This window comes from Nicrophorus vespilloides, unplaced genomic scaffold, assembly GCF_001412225.1.
Source record: "Nicrophorus vespilloides isolate i.1.1-1 unplaced genomic scaffold, Nicve_v1.0, whole genome shotgun sequence".
In the NCBI taxonomy this organism is placed as follows: Eukaryota; Metazoa; Arthropoda; class Insecta; order Coleoptera; family Silphidae; genus Nicrophorus; species Nicrophorus vespilloides.
This window is the reverse complement of record NW_017099111.1, coordinates 577,163-603,421: the sequence shown is the minus strand read 5'-3', so window position 1 is coordinate 603,421 and position 26,259 is coordinate 577,163. Positions and strand designations below refer to the sequence as shown.

Genomic DNA, 26,259 nt, shown 5'->3' with positions numbered 1-26,259 from the left:
AAAACTTTGGTATACTATATGGTTCTCCAGTTTGTTGGAATGGAGAAAAAACAATGAATTCAGTCTCGTTCCGTATCGGGCTTCAGGGAATCACCAAAGATAGATGGAAGCGATCCAAGTGTTTGCAGGCACCGGAATTGGACTGGGCGCTTCTTGCGGAGAGAGAAGTTTCGGTTTTCTGGTTGTTGTTTGTGGCATGGACACAGACGAAAGAGTATTTTGAACCGGCGACCGCTTTGGCATGTCGCCATAATCCGCGGTTTTAACATCCGAACGGCATTGCATAATTGAGCAAATCCTGGATTTACTGTTACCGGCAGCTCCAAAAGGGCAATCCATTTTAATTTAATACTATTTACGACTTACAGCCTATTACCGTTTCTGCGTGTGGCCGTATAGCATCGTCCTCCTTACATGGTTATTTGCGCGCCTCTTTTTATCGGGAAGACCGATTGGTATGTATTTAAAAGCCCCGTGTGAACTAAGATTCGTTTCTTTTTTGAGTGTTTAATGTGGTGCTTAATTTCATGAAATTCTGTAACAACTTTTTAACGCAACGAATTTGTGGTTTCTGTTTTTATTATTTATTTGTAAGATTATAATGAATCGAATAATCTAACATGTACTTTGTAAAAATTTATAATGAAGTATAGTAAAGTATAGGAGTCGTACAGGATATGACCAAATATGTAATCCAATTTGCTCTGTTATTAGTTGGATATAAAACAGAAATTTATGTAAGAAACAACTTCGTAGCGCTAATAACGTGTTTTTACTAGATGATCAAATTATTCCTGTATCGATAATTATTCCAATTACAAAAATTCAATAATCACATATCACAATTTTTAAACATTATTTAATACAAAACTGAAGAACATTTCCAACATAATATGGCTTTATGTAAAAAAATCTAAAATGTTATTTGAGGCGGAAAGACTGCGGTCAATAGCACTTTGTATGTGACATTATCATGTTTACAATAAAATTTACTTTTGTATTATTATTTGAATAGATTGTATAGAAAAAAATTGTTTATAATAATTTACAATTATAACAAGTTTTAATAAGTTATTTTTTTTTACAAATTAGCAATTTTTACAACAAACACAGATTAATACTTATTATTTATAGATTTTATCATCAATTAAAATCGATTTTATTATTATTTTGTAAAAAAAACTTAATAACAAATATTTAATTATATAAAATATATTATAATTATTATTTTAAGCTTTTTAATATCGAAAACATGTGTGATTTTATACTTATTATTAGATTTTTCACATTAATTCTTACTGAATAAATTGTAAATATAAGAACTTTGACAAAAAACAGGAATAATTCTTAAATTAATAGTGATTTTAAAGTTTCAATATTTCATGTAGTATTTAAAAAAAACTTTTAATTCTCTACAATTCACTATGAATACAGAATTAAAGATCAAATTAATGAACCTATGCTTTAATAATGGTGTTAATAGAGTTATTTGATTACTGCAGTATCGAAACGTATTGCGTTAGTAAATCGGTTCAATCAAATGAAATTACACGGAGGAAAATTAATTACAAACGCTAACGAACTAATCTAATTAAAAGCCAATAATAATTTCATAGTTTGTTCATTTGGTACGTATAGGCGAGAATTAAGGTCAATAACTTGACAGTTTTCTGCTTCATGAATTTTATGATACTTATACACGTTAATGTAGAGAGTGAAACCGAACGCTTTAATAGATTTATTAACATGCTAATGCCCGTGTTACAATCTCGTTGCATTATTCTTGTTTCATTACAATCACATTTACTTTTCTTATATAAAATACATATTTGATTAGTTTATATGGTACTTGTTATTATTGTTGTGTGACCTTAATGAATAATTGAATATGATTATCATTTCATTAAATTTATTTAAACCAAACCAATTATTGGAACTAGATGTAAAAAATAAGAAATTACATAATAAATTATATTGCATGTGTTCATGAAATTCATGAACAATAATAGTCGATAGGATGAAAAATCGGAAATAGTTTTATAGTTTTTATGAGCGATTATTTGCTTATCCTTTTATTTGTCATTATTAAGTATCAATAAGAATAATATTTTTTGTAACAGTCATATTAAACTAATACAGTGGAACCTTAACGAGCAAAATAAATTGTAAGAAAATGACTCGCAAAATGGAACTTATTACATTAGTTTATATGGGGAAAATTGTATCACTATACGAGTAAAAATCCAGAAATTTTGGAGTGGATTATGCTCGTTAAGTTAAGTAAAATTTATATAGTATAACATAAAATATAAGTGCAAATATAAAGATTTGAGCTGCCTTCACTGTAAAGTATATTGCAACTCATGGCATGAAATGTTTTATGAATCTGGAAATAAACGGGAGCTCTGGGAATTCCGTTGACATATTGAAAGGGCAAAAAATTAGAGTCGAATGGTTTTCGTGCTACGAAATAAAAAGATTTTTCTTCTATGTTACAAAAATCCGTTCAAATCTTATGATATATTCTTATGTGAATTTCGTAATAAAAACAATGTTTATTAAATAAATTTTCTTATAACAGAAAACTAGTAAGATTCACTAGATCCAGTTTGAAAATTTCAAAACAAACTAAAGTTTACTTAAGTAAAATAAATTGTACACAAACATATAGTTTTTACATACATGTCTCTTTTTATGAAGTTTTAAAGTCCTTAATTAATCCGGTTTTAGACACAGATTACCGGCACAATGCCATATATGACTGTATTATCAAATGGTCTGGTATATTGATGGAACTGATTTTTATTAAAAAAATATGTTATGTAGACTTAACGAATAATATAAAATAATTTGCATATAATTCATGATTATATCTTGTTGAATAATGTATGCTAGAATTACTATTGTTTTTTTTTGTGATGTACTTGGAAAACAGTGTTTGCATTATAACATAACTTTCGAGAGAAATCTTCATGAAATCAAGAAAATTGGATGTTGTATGTGGCTCTTTATGGTAGAATATATATATATGCATTTTAGGAAGACAATGAGAACGTGAGAAATGTATGCAAATTCTTGGATACTTTTCTCTCACACTCACACACAGGTGAAGGGCATCATTCATTCAATTACAATTTACATTAAGAGGAAACAGCACAAGAGATTAAAATAATGTCTTCATTATCTCTTTAAATAATGTAAATTAATATTTTAAATAAATAATATTCGTTAGCACAAAAAAATATATAAATAGAGATAATCTCTGTTTTTACTCATTATTCAATCTTTTAGCAGCGCAACTGAACATATTAAAAATGTATAGTGATCCAATTTTGAGTCACGACCCATAAGTTAAGAAACGCAGTTGTATAATACATATTTACATGTGGATTTCACTGAACGAATCAATTAATCAAAATATTTAATTATTACATTGTATTGTAGATATAACTTTACGTAATTATGTTTTATTTTCATTATTGAAAAATTAAAAAAAAATATTTTCAATAATAAATATATACTATCAATTTTTATGGAATTCATATGGAATTAAAGTTGAAAACTTTTGATAAAGTTTAAATTATTTAAAAACGTCTATTCTTCAATATCCATTTTCTTTAAATAAACTTAGATTATTATATTAAAAATCGAGTTGAAGTAGTTATTATGGAAATCACTAATAATGTTAATAATAGTATAAAGTTTTCAGTTTCATCAATTACTTTCATTTCTTACGTTTTAATCAAATATATAATTCTCGATTTCCAAGAATAGAAAACGAGTGATAACTTTCCTTTATATAAATAAAGATTTTTATTATCAAACTCGTAAATTCCAAATAAATTGATTACAAAGTCTATAAACAAAGAGTGGCGATTGTAATAAATCTGCTTGCATAACGTAGGATCAATTGTGTTCTGTAAATAGACCAACGATCTGAGGTCGGGATTTTTACGGTTGGCAAGTTTAGCAGAGTATGGATTTTTTGTTGTCGAGGAAATAACATTTCTCGTACGTTTCGTCACATCCGGCTACCCTCGCTCGATTCCTAGCTTGGAGAATAAAGGTGTATAAGTAGTTTGAAAGGGTGTGGCCGATGTGTCTTCACATATTTTCTGGGAGCCGCAAGTGAGAGCTGCAGATTTCCGTTGAGAACCAATGGCCCAAGGCAATCCTTCGCTGCTACGAAATCGCTTCGAATCTATCTATATTTGTTACAAACAAATTTATGGAATCACAGAAATAAATTATATTATATAGATTTATAATTTAAAAGGTTGATTTTCTAATTAATTTTTCATTCATTAAAAAAAAGTATAAATTTATGAAAACAAACAAAAAAAATGTAATTTCAATATTTTCTAAAATATAAGATTTTACCAAAAGAAATTGGAAGTAAAGAACTAATTTTATATTAATTTTTCTTTTAACTATACACAAAATATTAAAATAAAATATTACATCACGCAATTATTATTGATAGTAAGAAAGCTGAATGACTCACAAAACAGTAAACATATTTAAAAATCGTTTATGTTAAATCATTTATTAGTAACGATTTAGGTGTGGAATAAATGTTGCAATAGCTGATCCAAATTCAGTATTTCGAACCTGTCAAAAATGCATTCACTCAAGCTTGAATAATGTACAATTGTTGTACTATAAATCATTGATAGTTGATATTAAAAGCCAAGAAAAAATCAAATTCAAATACCAATTTCATCATTTCTTAAACACAAATATAAACTAAGCAGAGTCAATTCTTCGAATAGATTTATATCTAGTTTATTGAGAATATGCATAAAGAGTTCAATATGTAAAATAATATACGTAAAAACAATATAAAATATTGGAAATACTATTCATTCACACATTATACGTAATATAAAGTGTACTTAATATAAACAAAGTATTATATTTCGTTAGTGTTATGTAATAATATTTTAAAATTTTAGATATATTTAGAAAAATATTTATTTTTTTAAAGAAATATATATTATTATCATTATTTCCTGATATAATATTCTTATAACTATTGAAATAAATCATTTTATATAAAGTGTATAATATTTTCATGAGTTATATTTAATATAGATAATAACACCATTATTCAAAATGTTGGTACGAAAATTAATTTAGATTGAATGTAAAACTTTTTTCTTTTCTTTCAACTTCTCAAATGCCTCAGAAAGGTCATTAATTTTCCTTTATATAATTTAAAAAGAACTTGAAAAGGTAAAACTTTTAATAAAGTTTAAATTAACTAAAAGTTTGTTTTTTTCATGTACTCGAGTATTATTTTTTCTTAGTATATTTAAAAAATATTATGGAAATATCAAATAAAATGATAAAATGTCTATTATTGCTATGTAACTAAGTAAAATATCCATCCCATAATTGTTAACTGTTATATAATTGAATAAATATTGAATAAGTATAAGTTTTCAAATCTTAAGCACCTAAATAAATAATTTAATAAGGTCATTTGATTGCTTTAATAATTAGTAAATTTTAGTTAAAAACGTTAAATTTCTTATTTTGGATCCATGACAAGTGACATAACTGTTTGTAAGGAGGTACACTACCATTGGTTATGGAGTTTGTTGACATCTGAACTGTCAACTTTTAATCATGCTACGTCATCTATAAACACTTATGACATGTCACGGATAGTGAATAGTATCATATCAAATTAAAACATTACAGAAGAAATAAAATATACCAAAACCATATTTTAATACACATAAAATTGTAACTATAATATAAAATATAAATCATTATATACATTTAAAAAAGCTAATGAAAGAAATATTATTTTTGTGAAATCATCAACACTGATTTGCAATTTCAATTTTGAGTTGCGGTTAAGATCCTCGGGCAGGTAACGAATTCAGGACAAAAACAAACACTCATTGTCTATGAAACCTGTACAAAGGAGAAAGATGAAATTATGCAATTTGACTCTAATTGTTCCCGCAAATAATTCGTTCGACAAACTCGTGATCTCGACTTTGAAACCTGCGGCATTCTCGGATCGCAGTTACCATTCAATGGTCATCGCGTAAAACGCTGGAAAACCTATTAGAAAAATCCATGTGAATGTGTCTGGTTGTGCATTGAAAATTTCTAAAATTTATTGGTAGCCTAACGGTGCGGAATTTGTATGTAAAACCGATCCCAGTTTCGCCTCGACGTGTGGAATTGTGAGTACTTGTCTTTCGACGTCGCCTTTCACCGCATTATCGTTAAATCCAATAAATTAAAGTGGAAGAGAACAAGTGGATAAAAGAAATGAGGTAGAATCAGGTGCGAGTATAAAAAAATCTAAGTATAGTTGTGTACTGTTCGGATTAAGTATACGATATTGTTTTGAAGTTGAATTCCCAGGTCGTTTCGAAAGCACTCTCTCACACAGAGTGTAGCTGTATGCAGTTTCTTCGCAATTAGTCAAATAATATATTGTTCTATAGACGTGACACACATCTTCGCATGACAAACGTCGTGTCTACTCGGGCCTCCATAACAGTATTTCGTCTGCATATAGACGCTGTCGAAACATCAATGAACAATGCTACCATATCATTATTCTTCTGCAAGCCACCATTCATATGTGTGATCGTTAACCGCAGATATTCTAATGCAAGGTGAAAGATAGCAGCATTTCCCTTGACACAGTATCGATCACAGTTTCCTTTTTTGTCATATAAATATACAGTAAATGTTCAATTAACGTACACAAATAGACTACGTTAATCGGATGGTTAATTTCCTTATAAATTTATCAGTTTACAATATTTGGTACATACGTGTTTCTTAATTCGCTCAAATCTACTCGATGTTCATGGGATCGTACATTTTGCGAGCATAATTTTATATAGATATTTATATTATCATTAACAAATATTTATGAAAAAGGATACTCACTATGAATGTGTATTATTGTACGTTATTACGAATACTTGTATGTTAATGTGGACAAAGTGATTTATTTAAGTATTTGGCCGCAAATACGTATTATCGAATGTATATTTAATGGATGTACGTTAACTGAGTGCTAACTGTATATGTATATAAAAAATATAATTCTAGCACGAAAACTTCGAGCACGAATATTCCCTTAAAACTCTCATTATGTAAATGAAGTCCACTTACGCGTCGTGTTAGTTGCAACATTAATCAAGCCAATCTTATTACGCTCATTTAATTGCTCGAATTATGTAGTATGCAAATACCGCATCCTTGGGAGCATGGTTAAAAATGGTAACTGGCTCTGGCTGTTATTCATCATTAGAATCAAATCTGGTTTGCAAATTGAATTACGACTTTGACTATCTTAATTTACGTGGCCCCGAGTGGCCTTATATAACAAGCGGTCGTTACTGCCGATCGCAGATTGAAAATTTTGCCTTCGAGTGAAGAATTTGTATGGTTCGCTGCAGCAGAATACTTCAGGCTTCATAAATTTAAATCACTTCTTGTGTAATTATTTTAAAAATTGCGAATCTGATTTGGAAAATAGTTGATAATGTTTGATAATTTGTATTTTGATTATTTAGGATATAAACAAACTAATATATAAGGTATATGTCAAATCAATAATACAAATTTACAAGATGGGCCGTACCATTTTCGTCATCTTTTGAGCATTACGTACATGGAAGTAGGCTGTTATGTATTTACAGACATGCTTTGTATACTTATAACCGTGCATTGTTTACTTTCTTTATCCCACTCCACTCGGCTACCTTAATTGGTAGTTTTAGATCCGTCTGCTTTAGTCAGCCTTCAAAATATTTCATATAAGTTGTCATGGTTAGTGTAAATGTCATAGAGAAAACTGATATTGATTTGAGACGATTTAAAGTTGCTTATGTGTCTAATGAAGTGTAGTTAATTGGTGTTATTTGTTTTTCAGAGTCCCGAGGATGAGAATAAAAGTAGTATTAAAAAGGCGAGCTTAACCAAAGGGATGGCAACATCATTCGGTTTTAAGAGGCGACCGACGAATGCGACGTCGGTCGCCGAGAACCCAACAGCCGCCAGACGTCTTGCGAACGCCTCAACGGAAACCATCGACAACAATGGTAACACAGGTGACACCGAGCCCCTAACCACGAATGCTATGCAATCGGGTAGATCCACCCCTCACCGACTTCCACCCCCGAAGAAGGAAGCAGCAGGAACGAAAGTGAGCCGCTTCGGCTTCCGCCAGTCGAACGCAAACCGCCTGAACCGCGTCGCCGACATAAACACACATCCTCCAGCCCACATGGAATATTCCAACAACAACAAAGAAGTGGAAAAGTTAGAGAACGCGATTAAAGCAAAAGTGGAAATGCACAAAACATCCATAGACTCAAACAAGAACCGCACGATCAAAGTTAATGGTGGCCTTCCCCAGCCCAACAAGTTTACTCTTCAGAGCAACCAGCTTCCCCGCCCGATGCCTATTAAAATCATGGAATCAAAAACCGCAAAGACTCTTGCCAACAATAATACTAAACAAAACCAGCAGCCGGAGGAGACGGAGGACTCGGGCGTCGGCAGCGATAACATCCAGCAGCTTGACTGCTCTCCGATGTTCCGTCGTACTAAGATAAGAGGTCGTAACTTGGAGGCTATCGTGTGTGGAAACACCTTTGATGTTAGAGACATAGATGAAGTTTCGGAGCCGATCACGCTTCCACTTCCTCCATTGCCAAGCGCTTTCCAACGCCAAAACAGCGGCTTCGTTCGGGACAGGACAATCGAGTACCAAAGGAAAATAGACAATGACAGGATTCGTCGTAACTCGTTAACATCCTCTGACGCCTCCAGTCATTACGAAGAAGAGAAACGCGTTGAGAAACCGAAATCATTCCTTAAAACCCGCATCAAGGAAAACGACTCAAGTCCACCGAGTTCAGATGATCAAATGTGGAATAACGCCGCTGGAGAAGCTATGGCCGATGATTTCAGTTGCAGCTTCAGCTCCAGCGACGAGAGTCGCGAGAAGGATCAAGTACCTGTCATCCACAACAAAATGACGGCCACCTCGATTGGATCAGCCTTGCAAAATCTCATGACAGCTTCACTGACAAGCACAATACCGAAAAGCGAAATTCGCAACGTCATTCTATCCATTGAAGATCCGAAATTCGCCGCGGTGGCTGCTAACGCTGAAGATTCCATTAACTTAGAAGATGAAACGTCACCCGTTGACAGCATCGTCTGCAGTTACTCCGAAGACACTAAGAAGAACAACAGCTTTTCAAACTCCAAAGATATTAACGAGAAGTTGACTCTGTCAGCACCGGGTAGTCCCACTAACGAATCAAACTCTCTTTCGCTCTCTGATGACCGGGAAGACTTTCTAATAGATGATGAAATCGCAGATCAACCCGCACTTGTATTTGATGATACTCTGACGGCTGGCAATAGTGAAGCTTACAGCGAGGCCACTCCAACTTTAGTGGAAACCACCCCTGTCCCTAAGAGAAGGATCATGGGCGCATTCGAAGGCAGTCCGCTCATTTTACGCAATAAGAAACTACTCAGCTCCAGGACGGGATCTTTAGATACTCTGTCACCTTGCGAAAGCATCGACTCAGATGATTGCATGCTCGATTTAGAGCAGAGCCAAAGCAGCGGCGTAGAAGATCTTGATAGGTAATCCAATTACAAACAAAATCCACCCATTAAACTAATTCAATTACACTTTGTAGAACCGAACAAAGCAGTTGCCGCTTTTCTTTGGATGACGTCAAAGTGCGCAGTATTGAGTTGAAAACATCCGAAATCATGAGAGATTGGCCTTCAATATTGAGTGCCTGCGATACACGATCATCTACTAAAAGGTAATATTATATTATTTAATTAATATGTTTTTAATAATACTTCTTGCCAACTCTAACTGGCCCTTACTGTCCCTTTATTTCATCTTACACGTAAATGATGCAAAATGTCAATAGACATATGCTATTCATTTGCAGAGTGTTAATTTAGTTGCCTATACAATACATTTACATAATTCGTTACGTGATGCCGGTACACGTGGTTGCCTACGATTGTTCTCAGGTGGAAGTAATTGTATGTATCTACCTGTGGTTTTCGAAGGCAGGTGAGTCATAGTAATATCGTGCACATGCTGCGAGATCCGCCGGAGCGAAAATAAAATAGTAAACAGCTGGACGCGGCGGAAAGTTGGCACGGTGCGCTTGGAAAATCTGAAATTAGTTTTTCTTTGAATACAGCGGAAAATATTGAGTGAAGAATATAAATTAAAAAAAAAGTTAATGAGTTCGACTGAAGATTTACATTTTGTGGTGTTTCATAACAATGTGGGATAAGTGCGAGAAGAAAGACGAGATGAAGAGCGTTGTTGGCAAAAACCACCAGATCCCGATTCCAGTAGTCAATGGGTATAATATATATAAATAATTTGAAATATGTTTATGTAGAGATTTGCATTTGCGGTAAAGTACCTGTTTGTTAGGAAAGCGCTTAGTGAAATCAACCGAAAACGAAATTTGTTTTGTAAATAAAAGTCGAAACGAAAGAAGAATGGAGAGTCGAGGATATTGCTGCATGTGGTTAACGACCTAAAAACGGGTTTTGATCCATTTTACACGCTGAAACCCTACCAGTTGCGACTTCCTCATTCGAAACCGAGATACGTGAAATGGGAGCGATTATGGTTTCTCAAAAAGAGCGTTTAAGAATGTTGTTCTTGTTCAATGAACTTTTGATTTTCGCGCCCTGACGGAATGCCTGCAATTTTAGAAACCACGACGGACGCAGGGATGCGTGTGAATTTAATTACGGTCATTTCAGATGTAACTGTGCCTTCGAATCATCACGAAACCATTGCTATTTTGTTTTAATTGCGTGACATCAGCTGACTGAAAATTTTTGGCAACTGCTTTTGGAAGATTATTGAGGCCAAGTTCGTCAAGCTTGCCTTGATACGCTGTGTTTCTAATGATTAATGTATGCTTTTTTTTATATAGTTTTCAAACATTAATTCATGATTCGTTCCACTTCAGTCGTTATTGCGATAATCAACCTTGATAGCATTTTATCGGAGGAAAGCGCGTAATGTGTACTTTATTGTCGGCTGATAACGATCCCAAATTGGATCTAATTTTTGCAGCAAGCCTATCGATCCAATTTATCCTAATTCTCTAGTTTCATTATCCAAAGCTCAAGGTTAAATTATCTTATACCATTTTCCGGGAAACTGAGTGTTCTTTCACTCCGGAGTTTATTGAACTTCAAATCCAAGAAATGTGAACGAATAAATGTTTTGGATGCTGCGTTTCACACGGACAACTGTTATTTTTATTTAACATTTTACTGAGTTTAATTTTAGACTTTCCGAGTTCGATCGACACATTCTTCTAATCTTAACCAGATTCATCTTATCCTTAGCTCAAGTGCATTATAAATTGTTTTTATCTGATTTTATCAATACGCATTTAAATACAAATTAAATTATGTATTAACTACTTTTTAATACGTCTGAATTATCTTCGTTAAAAATCAAATAAATTTATTTAGAATTTTCCATTAAAGAATGACAATTATCTATGAAATTTAATATTTTATATTTAATTTTTTGTAAATTAGGAAAATTAGATTATTTTTTAAAGTCCGTTAAAAATTAATATCAAATGTATGGCAAATTTACCAATTAAAATTGATAATATTTGCGTAATGCCCAAATCACATTTTAAATTAAAAAGTGAAGAAAATTTAAAGACAGTTTCCGATGTAATTAAAATCCAAGGTTGCTTTTAAAATAGGATAACTCAAATTGATGTTTAAACTGAGAAAACTTTGTTTATGAATTTCGTTATTTTTAAATTAGAAATCTAATCTAATTAAGATATTCAATTAATTTTTATTAGCTAAATTTTCTTCTAAATTAGTTTATTTCACACATTTTTTGTAACATATTAAATTATTAATTAATTAATAACAATGATTATTTAAATATTTAAAATAATGAAACTATTGAAAAGGACCAAATATAATCGAGATTTATAAAATTTTAATATTGTTTTTATGTAAGTAAGTATGAGTATTGAGAAAATCCTCTATCAAAATCTGATTTCTCTTAAATTGCAAGTGAAAATTCAATCTCAATAAATCTCGTATTTCCTTAATATACTTTCAAGACTATTCTCGATCCTCAGTACGCACTTTTTCTTATTTCGTCTGGTCTAATTAGATTCTAAATTTATCTCAACTATTTTATGGCAATCAACCAAATTTACACTAGATCCTTAAGTGTTTAATTTACGACGTACCGAAAAAAATAATCTTAACCAATTCTATTTCAATAACAAATTGACTTGAAGTTTGCTTTCAGTATTTGTGTAGGTTACTATTTATAAACCGGTTACGAGCTAGATAATATAAACTTATCAAAAAAAATATGTCAGGTTCTATGCAATTCTATTTTGAAACGTCTGAATCATTGCAATTTTGTTGTACAAAAAAAATACTGTTTCTATTTATGTAAGCGCGTGCATGGAACACCTGCAAATCTACTGTGAAAGTACTTTTTGATGAATGCTTGTATTCAGTCTTTCAAGAACCACAGTTCAGATCATTCAATGTCATTCCTTTCGTTGCGTTTCTCTTTCTCATTTATTTGCAATTAATCGTTTTTGTTAATCTTTCATAATGTCTGTATTCCATTCAGTCTGTGGTGTAAGTAACATTTTTTTCATTCATGAGTATATAGCAGTACCTCGCATAGTGCATATTAAAATAAACGGGCTAATCGAAGCCGCAGTATGCGCTTGTTTGGTTTAATAAAAAGCAATATTGTTTTATGTAAACTTCAATAACTTGCATATATAATAATTTTAGTACATAAATTATGTAATTAATTTGAAATAATCATTAATAATTTTATAAACACCTCGTTTTGGTATTTATTATAAATAGACTAAAATGATGGTATTATTATAAACAAATATAATTAAGATAATTATTATTAATATAATTAATTTATGTTAGTACTTTCAAAATTATTCTTCTAATTAAGTTTTATTCTGAAGATCTCTACGTTTTTATTCTTTAGTTTATACTTTGATGTAATCTTCTTTTGTGTTATAATGAGTGAAACATGCGGAATTCTGTAATGAGGAAAATTATTATTATACAAAGGTGTACTGAAAATGTATTCTACAAAGGTAAACTTCACATTTTTTGTCATTCTGGATTATCTTTGAAAATAATTATATTTTGCTTTGAATTTGAATCATCAACGTTCTGGTGGACTAAAATAATGAGCTGTTTATAGAGTAGAAATAATGTAGTAAAACATCAAAAGGAAATATAATTAGATTTGCGCTTGGAAGGCTTCAGCCGAATGAAGTTTTTAATTAATCCATTTATACGTTTTTGATTATGCGCGTTTAATTAAAGCGTGTTTAGATGTATAATTACGTTTGATAATTGCTGGAAATTACAACTAAAATAATCATGGTATTACCAAAAACTGATCTTACTTATTTCCGTTCTATAATTAAAATGAATCAATTAAATGTCAATGTTAGTTAATCATTTATATTAGAAACTAAGCTATTGTAAATTATGTTAGTCATTCATTTTAGTAATAAAACAAATATTATGAAATTATTTTATTATATTTCTTTAAATGGAAATATCATCATTTCAAGGCAAATAATACAGGAATTTTATAGCAAGAAGATTTACTACAAGTTATTTGTAATTAAACATGAAATTATTGATATTAAACTAAATATAAACTGTTAGTTTTTGACAATATCACTAAAATGTGAAGACACAAAAAAAAATCTTTTTTTTGGGCGTAAATTTTATATTACTTCATGTGACAAATGGATGAAATAACAGCAATAAATGAATACATGTTACATTCCTCAATTATCCATCTTTAACACCTTTTGTGTCCATTCTATGATCGTTTTTGACAAATTCACTAAAATGTGAAAATATGTTTTTTGGGCGTATAAATAATTATTTCTATTGATGTAAATCAAAAAACAAAAAAATAAGTGAAAGCCATTGAAAAAATGTCAATTAATGTGGAAGGACGGTTGCAAATTTTATAATAACTTCTACTGACTGATGAGATAATTATACTCACCTTCATCTTTCACGTGTTAAATATTGGCGATAAAAAAAAAGTTACATTTTATAAATAGTACATGCATATCTTGCCAGTATAAACAAAGCATGCATAATGTATTATTATGCAGTTTAAAACACCGTATTTTAGCTTTATAGACACAACGTAGAAATCTTTATTTATTAACTGTAAATATTATTTTCCTGTATCAAGAATTAATTATTATTTGAAACATAATTAGATTATTTTCAGTTTCTTTTAAGTGTAATGGAATAAGAATGTATAATCCTTTTCATATTAACACGAAATATAAGTGGAAAGAAATGACATTTTTTTAATGCGACAAGAAAATTATTTAAACAAAAATTGTCCAATATTATTCTGTTAAATAGTTTCTGTATATTATTTGCGATCTTCTTCTACATAATAGATAGTTATACATCTTTCGTAAAATTCTGGCGGTTTTTAATTAATATATGACTCCAAGTGAGTTCGGACTTGTTCAACATTCGACTTAAAAAGTTGACAGTCCGAAGGTGTAATATCAAGTGGATATGATTGAATGTTGCAGAACTTCTGAATCAAGTTTTCTTATTTTGTCCTGCTTAATCCTAGTTACGTGTGGTCTTGCATTAGCATACTATAGAATTCTTCTTTAATTGTTTACTAAAAACAGTTCCGCTTTTAATATTACTCTTCCTTGGACATAATACACCTCTGCAGTAACAGATTTTCTAAGAAACGTATCGATTTTCATATCTGGACAAAAAAGATGAAGAAATGATTATTTCTAATGTCGTCAAAAAGTTTATGTGACCAGCAAGGTTTTGTAACAATTCCTTGATTGTTTTAAGCGTAACGTACTCCACTAATGAGTTTAAAGTATCATTATAGTTCTTAAGAGGTATGTATGTTGGTATATGTCTGAACTCCCTATCATCATTTTGGATGTTTTGAAATCATAGCACTATCGAGAATTCAAGATGACTCCATAAATATTGCAGATGGTCTGGGTAGCTTCTTTTGATTTCAATTCTTTAACATATAAAAACAGCATAAAATATTGAAAATATTGAACTCTTCAATATCTGGCCTTTACATTTTTTATGTAAAAGCCAATATTAGAAAATGTCGAAATAGAAATATTACTAACAGAGCTTCAAAACAATACCAAAAAACACTGGTTTCAAAGTAACGCAATGAAAACAAAAATGAAATTTCTTTTGGTTTTATCTTATATTATTTTAATTAGTTTAAAATTTATTATTAATTGAAGTTTTTTTTTAATAATAACAATGTATCAATATTGCTGTAAAATTGATTGATAATATAATTATTACAATACAAGTATTTGAATAGTATTTATTTGGGATTTACGTAATCTGTTGGTATATAATGAAATGAAGTGTGAATTGCTATAAATTGACGATTACATAAAACCTACATGGAAGTATTTGAGTAAGCGTTTAACTTTGTTTAATTTCGGACTTAGCAGCTTTAACTCGTTCACAAAACTGTTTGTTTTTGCGATTACATTGAAAACCGTCATCCGTTTCAGATAATTTTTAGTCTACAACTTTTTACGTGAACAAATTATTGTTAGTCAGTATTTATCAAAAATAAAAAAGTTGACATTTATTTAAACACAATGTATGGAAATCAAACTGTGATAGTCTTCTATAAATGACTCATTCTTATTTTTAAACTCACAATCATATTATATTTTGTATCCTTACAAATGCTAAACTTTGAACTTAAAAAAATACTTTCAATTACTTAAACTCTTTGATGAAATGAATGAAATATGTATAAAAAAAAACTGGTTGATGTATGTACACTTTCTAATATGGTAATCATTTTTATATAAATAACATTATGTAAATAAGTATTTTATATAAAAAAAAATAACAAAAAATTAAACTTATGTACCCCAAGGTATTATTATATTTGGTCATATCATTGATTTACACATTTATTACTTATATTATAATAATATTTATTGAAATAGTCACAAAATAGTCATAAATTACTATTGACCATATGTATTTCCTTACTTTATATATCAATAATTAATTAATAATAACAAATAACAATTACTCAAGTAAAAAAATTGTGTTTAGGTTGTTGTTGTTGTTTTAAAATGAATTAACTGAAAAGGTATCCAATTTAAAAGAAAGAAAACAATTATGTACAAAGAGAAAAGTAATTTAAAGTATAATAAAAGTTAAAACTGGTTGTTTATAAAGCCTGTTTAGTCGTTTGAAATACAGTTAAGCAATTCAATGCTGGAGTTACAGCATTGAAATACATCAACAATTCCAATCGAAAACGCAGTAGGCAATTACAGATACGTCATGGCATGTATCAAACAATGTTATAGAGATTGACCACATGAAGATATTTAAACAAGAAATTTGTTGCTTTAATGTAAGATGAAGTCATCAGTCGCTTCAAAGCCTTAGCAACTTTTTGCTTTTACGGAAATAAAAAAGTACAATATGTCGAAAATTCTCGGTTTTGAACTTCTGTTAAAATTGACCCTAAACTAACAGCAGCAAACAAAATTAAGCTTCTAAAGGAAGCTAAAAGTGACATTTTTCAAATGAGAAAAGTAAAAATTATAACATTGACAGAAGTCTTTATGAAAACCAAAATTACTTTCTTGCCAACCAAATAGAATGAACTAAACGAAATAAATTAATCAATTTAGGTCAATTTTCAAACGCTATGATGTAAAGGCAGTTATTGGTTATATGTATATGTATATATATATGTATATATGTTATATATATTATATATAAAGGTTAACGGAAATTAAACAAAGGATACAGGTATTATATAGCACTGTTGTTTTATGGTAAATTTACTGCAAATTAAAGTTTGCACACCAAAGCAAATTTATACAAAATTTATTAGACATTAAAGATGACTTTAAAACAAGTTTTGATTGCTCTCTAGATTAATATAATTTAGTATTTAATAAATAATAATAATTACATAACTATTTCTATATTAATTAAAATTCTTTTTAATCTTACATTGATAATTAAAAGAAATATAAAATATTAAGGTATGTAAAGATTTTAATTACGATTGGTTTTAATTATAGATTTATTTAAAATAAAGTTTTTAGTAGATTTAAGACGAAATTAGATAATATATGTATTATAGTTATTTTTGGTAATTGAAAAGTTAAATAATTATTCTGACGATAATAATAAAAATTGCAATAATACAAAAAAATCATAATTCAATATTTCCATACAATAATTATGAAAAACTGCTACAAAAGGCTATTCCGCACTAATTACACTGATTATAATTAAAACAAAATAAAACGTAATTACTGGATAAAAATCGTTAAAAGTAATTAAGGTTAATTGAAAAGGGTTATAGCAAATAAAATGCACAAAGTAAAGGACAATTGAATATAGTTAATTAAATAAAATGAAGAAAAATATGCTAGAAATAAATTGGAATTACAAATGTTACATTGTTGCATTTTACTAATGATAATTGAAAAATAAAATAATCGTCATTTTCTTTAGCAAAGATAAATTTGTAAAATTTAAGTATATTTCAACATATATTAGATTTTTTTCAATTAATAGAAGAAAATGTTGCTGTAAAGTAATAATGCAAAAGTATTTAATATTTAATTAAAAATGCATTAATTTGTAAAACATTTTAAAAACTATTATTCTATTAAATTAAATGACTAAAATAATTGAATTGTATTTAGTATAAAATTTATTTTGCAAATAGAGTTTGCAAGGAGGTTAAATGCACATTAGGGAAGGGATTTAATATAGTTGGGATTGGGGTGAAATGGCAAAGGTTAGGTTTAAAAATAGTGTATGAGTAGGCGAAGGACGAAGGGCGCAGGACTAGTATCATTGAGTTTTGCTGCCATCCACGCGGAATATGCGCGCAAGTCGCATCGTTCTCTCCATTCCAAACCACGGCCTATGCATTGCAGCGCACCGAAGAAATGTAGAGCGTCGCGACGTCTCCCATTTACTCCATAATCTAATTGTTTTCCTCCATTATTTCATCCTTATTATTTTGTCGCCAAGGAAACTGTGATCGATGTGCCTAGAAGTCTGTAAACTCGGAAGCAACGTACTATTCTCTAGTTAAGAACATGTCATTATGGCTGCAGCTGCGGCAGAGCCGAAACATCCGAGACGCACCAGTGGCATTCCTGTTACTATAGCCAGGTGCTGATCCAAACACGTTGCTTTCCGGTTTCGTGAACATTTTAAACTTTAATTTTATATGCATATACTTCTAAGAGAAAGAAAGCACTTTCGAAACAAAGCTTTTATCCTCGACCAGTTTTCTGATTCGGTTGTTTTTTTTTTGTTTCTGGTTACTTAGGTTGTCGTCTAGACCGACACGACTTCTGAGATCGCGCGCCGCGACGCCCGGTTCTCATCCTGATTCGCCACGTGATGTTATTCGCGGAAAATCCAGTCCTCTCCGTCTGTCCAGCAGATCCTCCACCGGAACAGGTGGCTACGATTCCGATGATTCTGCAATTAGGGTCGACAGGGCGCAGCATTCTGCCATGCAACAAGATGTTATGGGCATCAAAACAATGCTGCTCAAACTCAAGAGGGTTCTTAATGAGGTACACAACAAACAATTTGATAACGGTGGTTGAACTTAGTTCCATGCCTGACTTTGATCTAAGTTCAACTGTTGTGTAACGCAACCAAAGTTAACCAACTTACTATTGATGTACGTTGCTTAACGGAGGAAGTTAAAAAAATCACATTGCCATATTTATTGTTTTTATTTTTGCAAACTTTTATTTTAAAATTTATACTTTATTTGCATGTTCGTTGCTTTTCTTCGCAATCCATAAGCCAACCGATGAAGAGTATTTGTCGAAGGTGAGTTCACGCTGAAAGCACAATTCTTCGAATTTGTTTTCTGCACTTTTTAATTTTATTCTTATTTACTTGGGCCATAAATATTTTATTATTGTTATTACAATTATACGCATACTTTTCATATAAAATATCAATACATGTATTTATTACCTAGTTCTTTAAAAATATCATATTTAATCATATTTTAAACCAATGGGTCACTTTTTATGGATTAATTTCCCGGGAATCCCGGGAATGACATAGTACTTGAAATATACTAGCTATGCAAATATAATATGTGAAGATTTAAATATGAAATAAATAGACGAAAATCACGCATTGCAGATAATATATGTTCAAACTTTATTGTAAATAATTTCTAAATTTCCTTGTATTAATTATTATATTCTTTTGTTGTTTAGTGTGAAGCTCGCAACTCATTAGAGAATGGGTTCTTCAATGGTTTTAGCTCGGATTGTGATAAAGATACGGACGATGGTGAGTTCGTCAACATGGATGAGTTGGCGAACCTGCGTCGACAGGTCCTGTTCCTGCAGGATCAGCTCGAGGACAAGGAACGAATGGTGCAGAATCTTCAAGAAGAAATGGTAAAGCTGGCGACAGACCAGCAAAACTCACAAAGCGCGCCCGCCTCTGTCAACGTGGCAGCAATGACATGCAATGCAGCCACCCAAACGGAAAGAGTAAGTACAATAACAATTAAAGATTCCGGTCCAGATCTGAAAACTCTGCATCCGGACAGTTCTCACAGCATTTAGACAGTAACACTGACCTTTGCTTCCGTAGTTGCGTCCTATTTCAGCTGGACCGTCCCTACTTCAAGGATCACCGACTGAGGCTAACGGGGGTTTAGTCAGGTATACCCATATTATGTTTCATTAATTCACTAACACCTTTTAACAATTACACAATTCTATTACTTTACTAACGCATAGACTAGCTTAAACTCTAGTTGATTACGTTACGAATCATACCTCGATGCTCATTGTTCTTGTTTTTTGTTCTTGTTTCTTAACGCTGCTCATTTCTGCAATAAAAATGCGAACTACTTGGATAGTTTCAGGATAGGGCAGGTAGAGTGTGCTGATGTGCTTTTAGGGGTGTTTGTTTTGTGCGCTGTGAATCTGTTGTGTCTGGCCAATCTCTTGTACTCTTACTCATCACTCTGCAACACGGATTTTCTTACCGAGTTTCCATAAGTAACAATAATTGCTACAATTTATTATAAAATAACGAGAAAATACGTAGACCATAATATTTTAAAGAAAACAATGGTAAAGTATCCATCAATATGCTCTCACTGCTGTCACGCTCTCATAACAGTTTCCCTATTACTTTTTATTTATTTATAGAGAAAACTTCGACTTCGATTGTTCTCATTTTATTTTTTTAAACATAAACTTTAAAAAATATAATTATTTATATACATTCTATTTTTATACATAGATCTTCAATATAAATCAACCTATTTAAATGCAGTAAACTAGAATCACATATATTTATTTAAATGTCTAGTTTTTGCATGTTTATTAAATGTGATATGGAGAAGTGTTCAAAGTTTTTAACAAATTCTCAAATAATCAACAGCTTTTAAAATACAAGTAAACATACATATTGATGAAGTAACATAAAATTTGTATATTTTTCAAAATATGAAATAAGTTATTGTTTAGTCGTGATAATGCAAAACACCATTTTAATAATTAATTTACAAATAATATAATAAATCAGTTGAATTACATATGTATTTAAAATGTTAGTTTTGAAAATTATATAACCAAAACAATAAAGGTCTTAATTATAATCAAGACAATAATGTATTAATATTATTAATGAATGAAATTGATTTATTATGAACTTTTGAAAAGATAGTTTCAAAAGATTAGCAATACTTTGTTTAAAATCCATCAACAAAATAGATGATGAATCTTGATTTAACATATTTACACTATTATTAATAAGTTACATAATCAGTGCAATATCATACAAAAATATTAATTGCACAAATATCGTAGTTTTATCTTGTTATTTAATAATTAAATTTATTAAATAAGTTTATTTTTATAATAATTTTATTCGAACTTTTATTTCGAAGTATTTTAATTACATTAATTACACTAGTAAAGTAACCATGTTCATTTTTTTCTTATTCGTAAATCTACGAAAACATCTGATGTTCTTACATGACATTTTATAAATAGACATAAATAATATCTGCATAAATGTATATAAAATGAAATTCTTTTTTTTTGCAGTAAATCTGTAAATATATTTAATTATTACTATTACTCTACAAAATATAAACAAAGAAAAAAAATACATTAATCAAAAGATAAAACGTATAATTATATAATGGACTTTCTTCTTAACATTTAACTTTTTATGAATATAGAAATGGTGCAATTTAAACAACATATTTTTATATAATTAATTTAAAGCAATCATTATAAAATATAATTATTTGTATATTTTCATATTACAAACTGTTGGGTATTTTCTTTAACGAGATCTTTTTATGCGAACTTCTTACGCCTGTTTTGCGGTGTTTTTTCCTTTAACGTTACTCAAATTACGTAACCATTTTTGTTCTTTTGTTCATCGGTTTCGCAGGAAATCTGCGAAAACGCCCCGGCATTTCCGTGAGACTGATTTCTTCAGACGTTCCGTTTTTCAACGTACTTTCTTAACAACATTTTTTCTATTTTGCTACTTGCATTCAATGCATGTGTAAATTTAACTAGTTTCCTAGAAAATATGCAATTATGAAAATTATAGGATTAAAACGTGTGTCTTTATAAAGTAGTTGTACTTTACAAGAAAATAACTTAATTTTTATTGAAATTAGTAATATATAGTTTTCGTTTTATGAATTTTATGCCAAGGTCAATATTAAATAATTTTGATAACAAAATTAAGAAGAAACAAAATTAATATCTGAATTTTCTCAATTTTTGAAATTAATTATTTTAACCCCTTAAGTGGTTATGTTTGTCATGGTCTCTTGTATTGCGTAGCGCTTATGACGAATATATTTGCATCATGAATGTCAACGTTTTTCAATCCAATATATTTGTTTGTAGTTGCACACAATTCACTAGATTCTCGCTTTGACATAAGGTGATAGCTGTCATTTTGCAACCAATTACAAAATTAACGCGACCCATAGAAACGCTGCTATTATTTGTTGCTACAGTTTTTTTAGTCAATATTACTATATTTGAATACAAAATTGAGGAGTAATCAAACCAGAATAATGCATTTATAAATTTTTACTTTCCGAAACAAATTAATGTATCTTAAAGAAATCTATACAAATATATTTACGTAAAACTGAAAAAAAAATAACCATTTTATAATAATAATAATTAAGTTTTAGAACAGGATACTCATATGAAAATATTTCACTAAATATTAATAATTTATGGCTACATATATCGCCAAATAAATATTATTTACATATAATCAATAATCAATAATGATAATTATATTAATATAATCCGATTTTCTTTTAAGTGGAAAAATATATAAAAATATTCATGTGTTGTTAGTAACAATTATCATAGAAAAATAAGAAAGACATTATATTTTAACCGAGGTTAAGTAATAATAATCAAATAACTTATAGTAATCATATATTTTGAGTATTGAAGTTGGTGCAAGTATATAAGAATCATTGGCTTTCTATTAATTGAAGTGATGGGTTTAGAGAGTTTGGAGTATTTAGGTATTATATGGAAGGTGTGATTAGGAGAATGATGATTAGATGAAAAGCTGTGATGTCGATTAGAGTTATTTAACAAATAAAACAAAAATACTAAAAAGTTTAGTGGTTGTTGCTCCCTCGAAGTCCTTGGTTGAATCACTTCCATTTTGTTATTAATCCTTCAGAACTAATCGAATGCTTGTGAATCTGAGTGAGAACCAGTTTTAATAGATCATTGATTAATTATCCCAACTTGTAATAGTCTATTATATGTTTCATGCGGCCTCGGCAGACATTTCGGGTAAGATTGAAACCAACATCCCTCCCAATGTTGTTCTTTTCTTTTTTGTTTTGTTTTACATTTTATTGATGTTTGGTCGTCTCAGGTTGTAAAACAATATTTTGTTGCTTGGTTATGACGTGTATCTTGTTTGCAGTGTCAATGAAGGAAGGAGACCGAAGAACCAGAGGTCCTTGCCTCCTCAAAGCACCACAAGCAGGCTGTGGCGGACGCCTGGAGAGGCGGCAGTGACTCCTCAGAGATCCTCCATCCCCAGAAGATCCTGCAGCCGCTCGAGGGGTTCACCACAAACGCATGTCGCATCCTAAATCTTACCTAAATAAGCAAAATAAAAAGAAGATGAAATAAATAAATATATATATACAAACATAGAAGAGAGAGAATGGAAGTAAGAATGAAGAAAAGAGATGTCACCTTTAATTTTTGGAACGATGTATCTAGATGGGATTTAATTTAATTTTGTTTCTGTGATTTTACTTTTAGATTATTATTATTATAATGATGATGATTATTATTATTTTTTTATTTAATTCAAATTTTCGTTGTCCTTTAGTTTTTTTTTGTATGAAACTTTTATCAGGTGTACCGGGCGGTAAATATTTTCATCCTACATATTTATCCTAATACTATAATTATAACTTGCGCGTATTTAAAATAGTTGAAGAAGAATATTAAGAAGAAGAAGAAAAAACAAAAATGTGTATCTTATAAGTAATTAAAGAATGAAAAAAAAATATGGCAAATTTATCTAATCTGTATGTAATTTAGCTAAACCAGTAAAAAAAAATATGAAATGAAGTAATGATAAATGAAAATAAATCAAATGCGAGCGCATTATTACATTATGTAAACTTATATTAAATACAATGTCAAAGAAAAAAAAAACAGAAGAATTTGTGAATTTTTTCTCTAACTTTCTGCGTTTCGTGCAATTAATGTTTTTCTTTCATTATCATAATTTTCATTATATTTTTTTTGTTTGTTTGTCAACTACTATTGAAGTATTATTCAATTTAAGCGTATACAGATAATATTTAAACGGAAAACTCATTTGAGCAACAACTCAATGCAATTCTTTTTTTTTTGTTTGTATGTTCGGTTTACATTCTCTGTTGTAATTATATTATGAATGGAATAATTAATAAAATTTATTAATGTATAATTAGTTGTTTTATTTAATAACTTTTACTTGTTTATATATCGTTGTATACAGTAATACCTCGCATGGTGCGGCTTCGATCAGTTGGAATTTACTGTTTGGTTTGTAGAACTATCTGTATATGTTGCCTTTAAATTTTATTAACTTCTATTTTAGGTGGTCGATAAAATATATAATTTCCATATAGTTGGATTTATTCCAAATCTGGTTAAGTAACTATGAAATGTTTTGATGCTGTAACAAAAACAATTTTGTCCTGCGACAAAATCGTGCAGACGAAAGCAATCATTAACTAAAGCGTGTAGGACAAAAGTGCTCAGTAAAACAACGACGTGAAATGAAATTCAAAACCTACCCAGCTGTTTTTTTTGTGGAAGTTTGTAATTTTACTGAAAACTAAAATCAATACTTCGCATGGTGCGTCTTCGATCAGTCAGGATTCACTATAGTACGGTTTGAAAATTTAAAAATAAACTAAATTTTATTTATTTGAAAGAAATTTGTATATTTATTCTATAGTTATAAGTAAATAATTTTCTGAAATTACGAATCTTACAAAGACACAAATATTATTTCATAAATATAAGTAATAAGTACTAGTAATAAGTTTTATAATATTTATTAAAAATAATTTTAAAATACATAAATAAAATACAACTAATAAAATTAAGTCAAAAATACATCCTCAATATTTTTACATGATAGGACATTTTTTAAACAATATACGTATATTTCAAATATATATCGCCCAGTTTTTGTCTTTGTTATCTGCAGCTAACATCAAATTCGGTGTTGTACGTACTTATTGCATTCCGACCTGCACGATTTCACCATGGATATCTTAGTATTATTAATGACTTCATTTTCGGTATATTTCTTGTTGACATTTCGATGCAGCATTCACATACCTACTATGTTTTGTCTGCATTACAAGTACACTTTGGACATCTCGATGTTCAGCTTTTGACCGATCCTCAACTTATCACTATCATCCATTCTGCAATTGATATTCTTTTGCAAACTATAATTGGTTTCTAATGAAGGCAGCATTTTGTGTTATTTACACGAATTTGCGTTATTTACTTTGACTTCACTAAACTTGTGGATTTCCTGTACCGTTGAAGTCTTGGATTATTTATGATCTCGGGATTAGCTATACTCATATTTTTTCTACACTCTTTCTCATATGTGTCACCAAATAATAAGTTTTGGAACGTTCGAGGTGTTTTCTTATTCTCCAATTTGCTTATTTACTTGGTTGCAGCAATCTCGACTCAATTATACTGGAGATTTCCGTCTTTTCACTGAAACTTTTTTCTTATACTTGGTAAGTTTAGACAGAGACTCATTATAACATTTCTTCATTATATTTTTATACCTATCACTGCTGATCTTATTATCCTTCTTATCACTGTCACTCATATTACGCTTCTTCTCATCCATTGTAAGTTAAGACAGCCTCATGCACCTTCTTTACTTTTATACCGTGTTCTACTTTATTTATTGTATTTTTTCTTGAACATTGTCAGAATACTGTTATCTTTAGTTCTCGGTTTTTTAATCTAATGTTTATTTGTTGTTATTGCTCACCTTGCCAATAGGAGATTGCATTTTTAAGGTGTCACCAAAACTTAGTTCCTAAACACAATAAACTCCATCCACAACTATAACCCTATCTTTCCTAGTATTGTGGTTTCTTGAAGTACTGCTCTCCTTCTTGTTTGTATGACTGCTATTAAATATCAGTAGAGTTTTTTTTTGGTACAATCTTTATCATATTTGATTATATAGTTTTTACGCTAAAGAATACGACAATTTACTTTTAGTAATTCATAGTTATTATCTAATTATAAATATCTTAGTTTTTTTTAATGATTATTCTGCAATGAAGATTTTTCTTAATTATAAAAAATATAACATTTGCCTTCGATGCTGTAAAATGCAACTATGTTGATTAATATAATTAATATTTCGTTATAATTCATTAAATTTTATATTTAGAATTATAGAAACATTAAATGTATTATGCAATCTTTATGATTAAAAACATATTTATTATAGACAATGAAATTATCTTAAACAATAAATATAAAT

The 26,259-nt window shown here is 29.8% G+C and overlaps 1 protein-coding gene across 10 annotated transcripts in view; it reads left to right on the top strand.

The window, feature by feature from the left end:
• The window catches only part of LOC108564041, a 57,133-nt gene extending 33,624 nt beyond the window's left edge, over positions 1–23,509 (top strand). For 4 of the 10 annotated variants that reach the window (XM_017922937.1, XM_017922933.1, XM_017922935.1 and 1 more), the window contains 8 exons: positions 7,916–9,648; positions 9,705–9,836; positions 18,485–18,737; positions 18,976–19,002; positions 19,404–19,685; positions 19,789–19,859; positions 22,998–23,006; positions 23,143–23,509. In XM_017922937.1, the coding sequence (XP_017778426.1) occupies positions 7,916–9,648; positions 9,705–9,836; positions 18,485–18,737; positions 18,976–19,002; positions 19,404–19,685; positions 19,789–19,859; positions 22,998–23,006; positions 23,143–23,314 (2,679 nt within the window). In that variant the 3' untranslated portion in view covers positions 23,315–23,509. Of the gene's footprint in view, positions 1–368; positions 456–7,915; positions 9,649–9,704; positions 9,837–18,484; positions 18,738–18,975; positions 19,003–19,403; positions 19,686–19,788; positions 19,860–20,059; positions 20,345–22,997; positions 23,007–23,142 lie in introns of those variants that run through there. The other 6 variants (XM_017922938.1, XM_017922929.1, XM_017922931.1 and 3 more) reach the window with 6 other exon arrangements.
• The last annotated feature ends 2,750 nt before the right edge of the window (positions 23,510–26,259 follow it).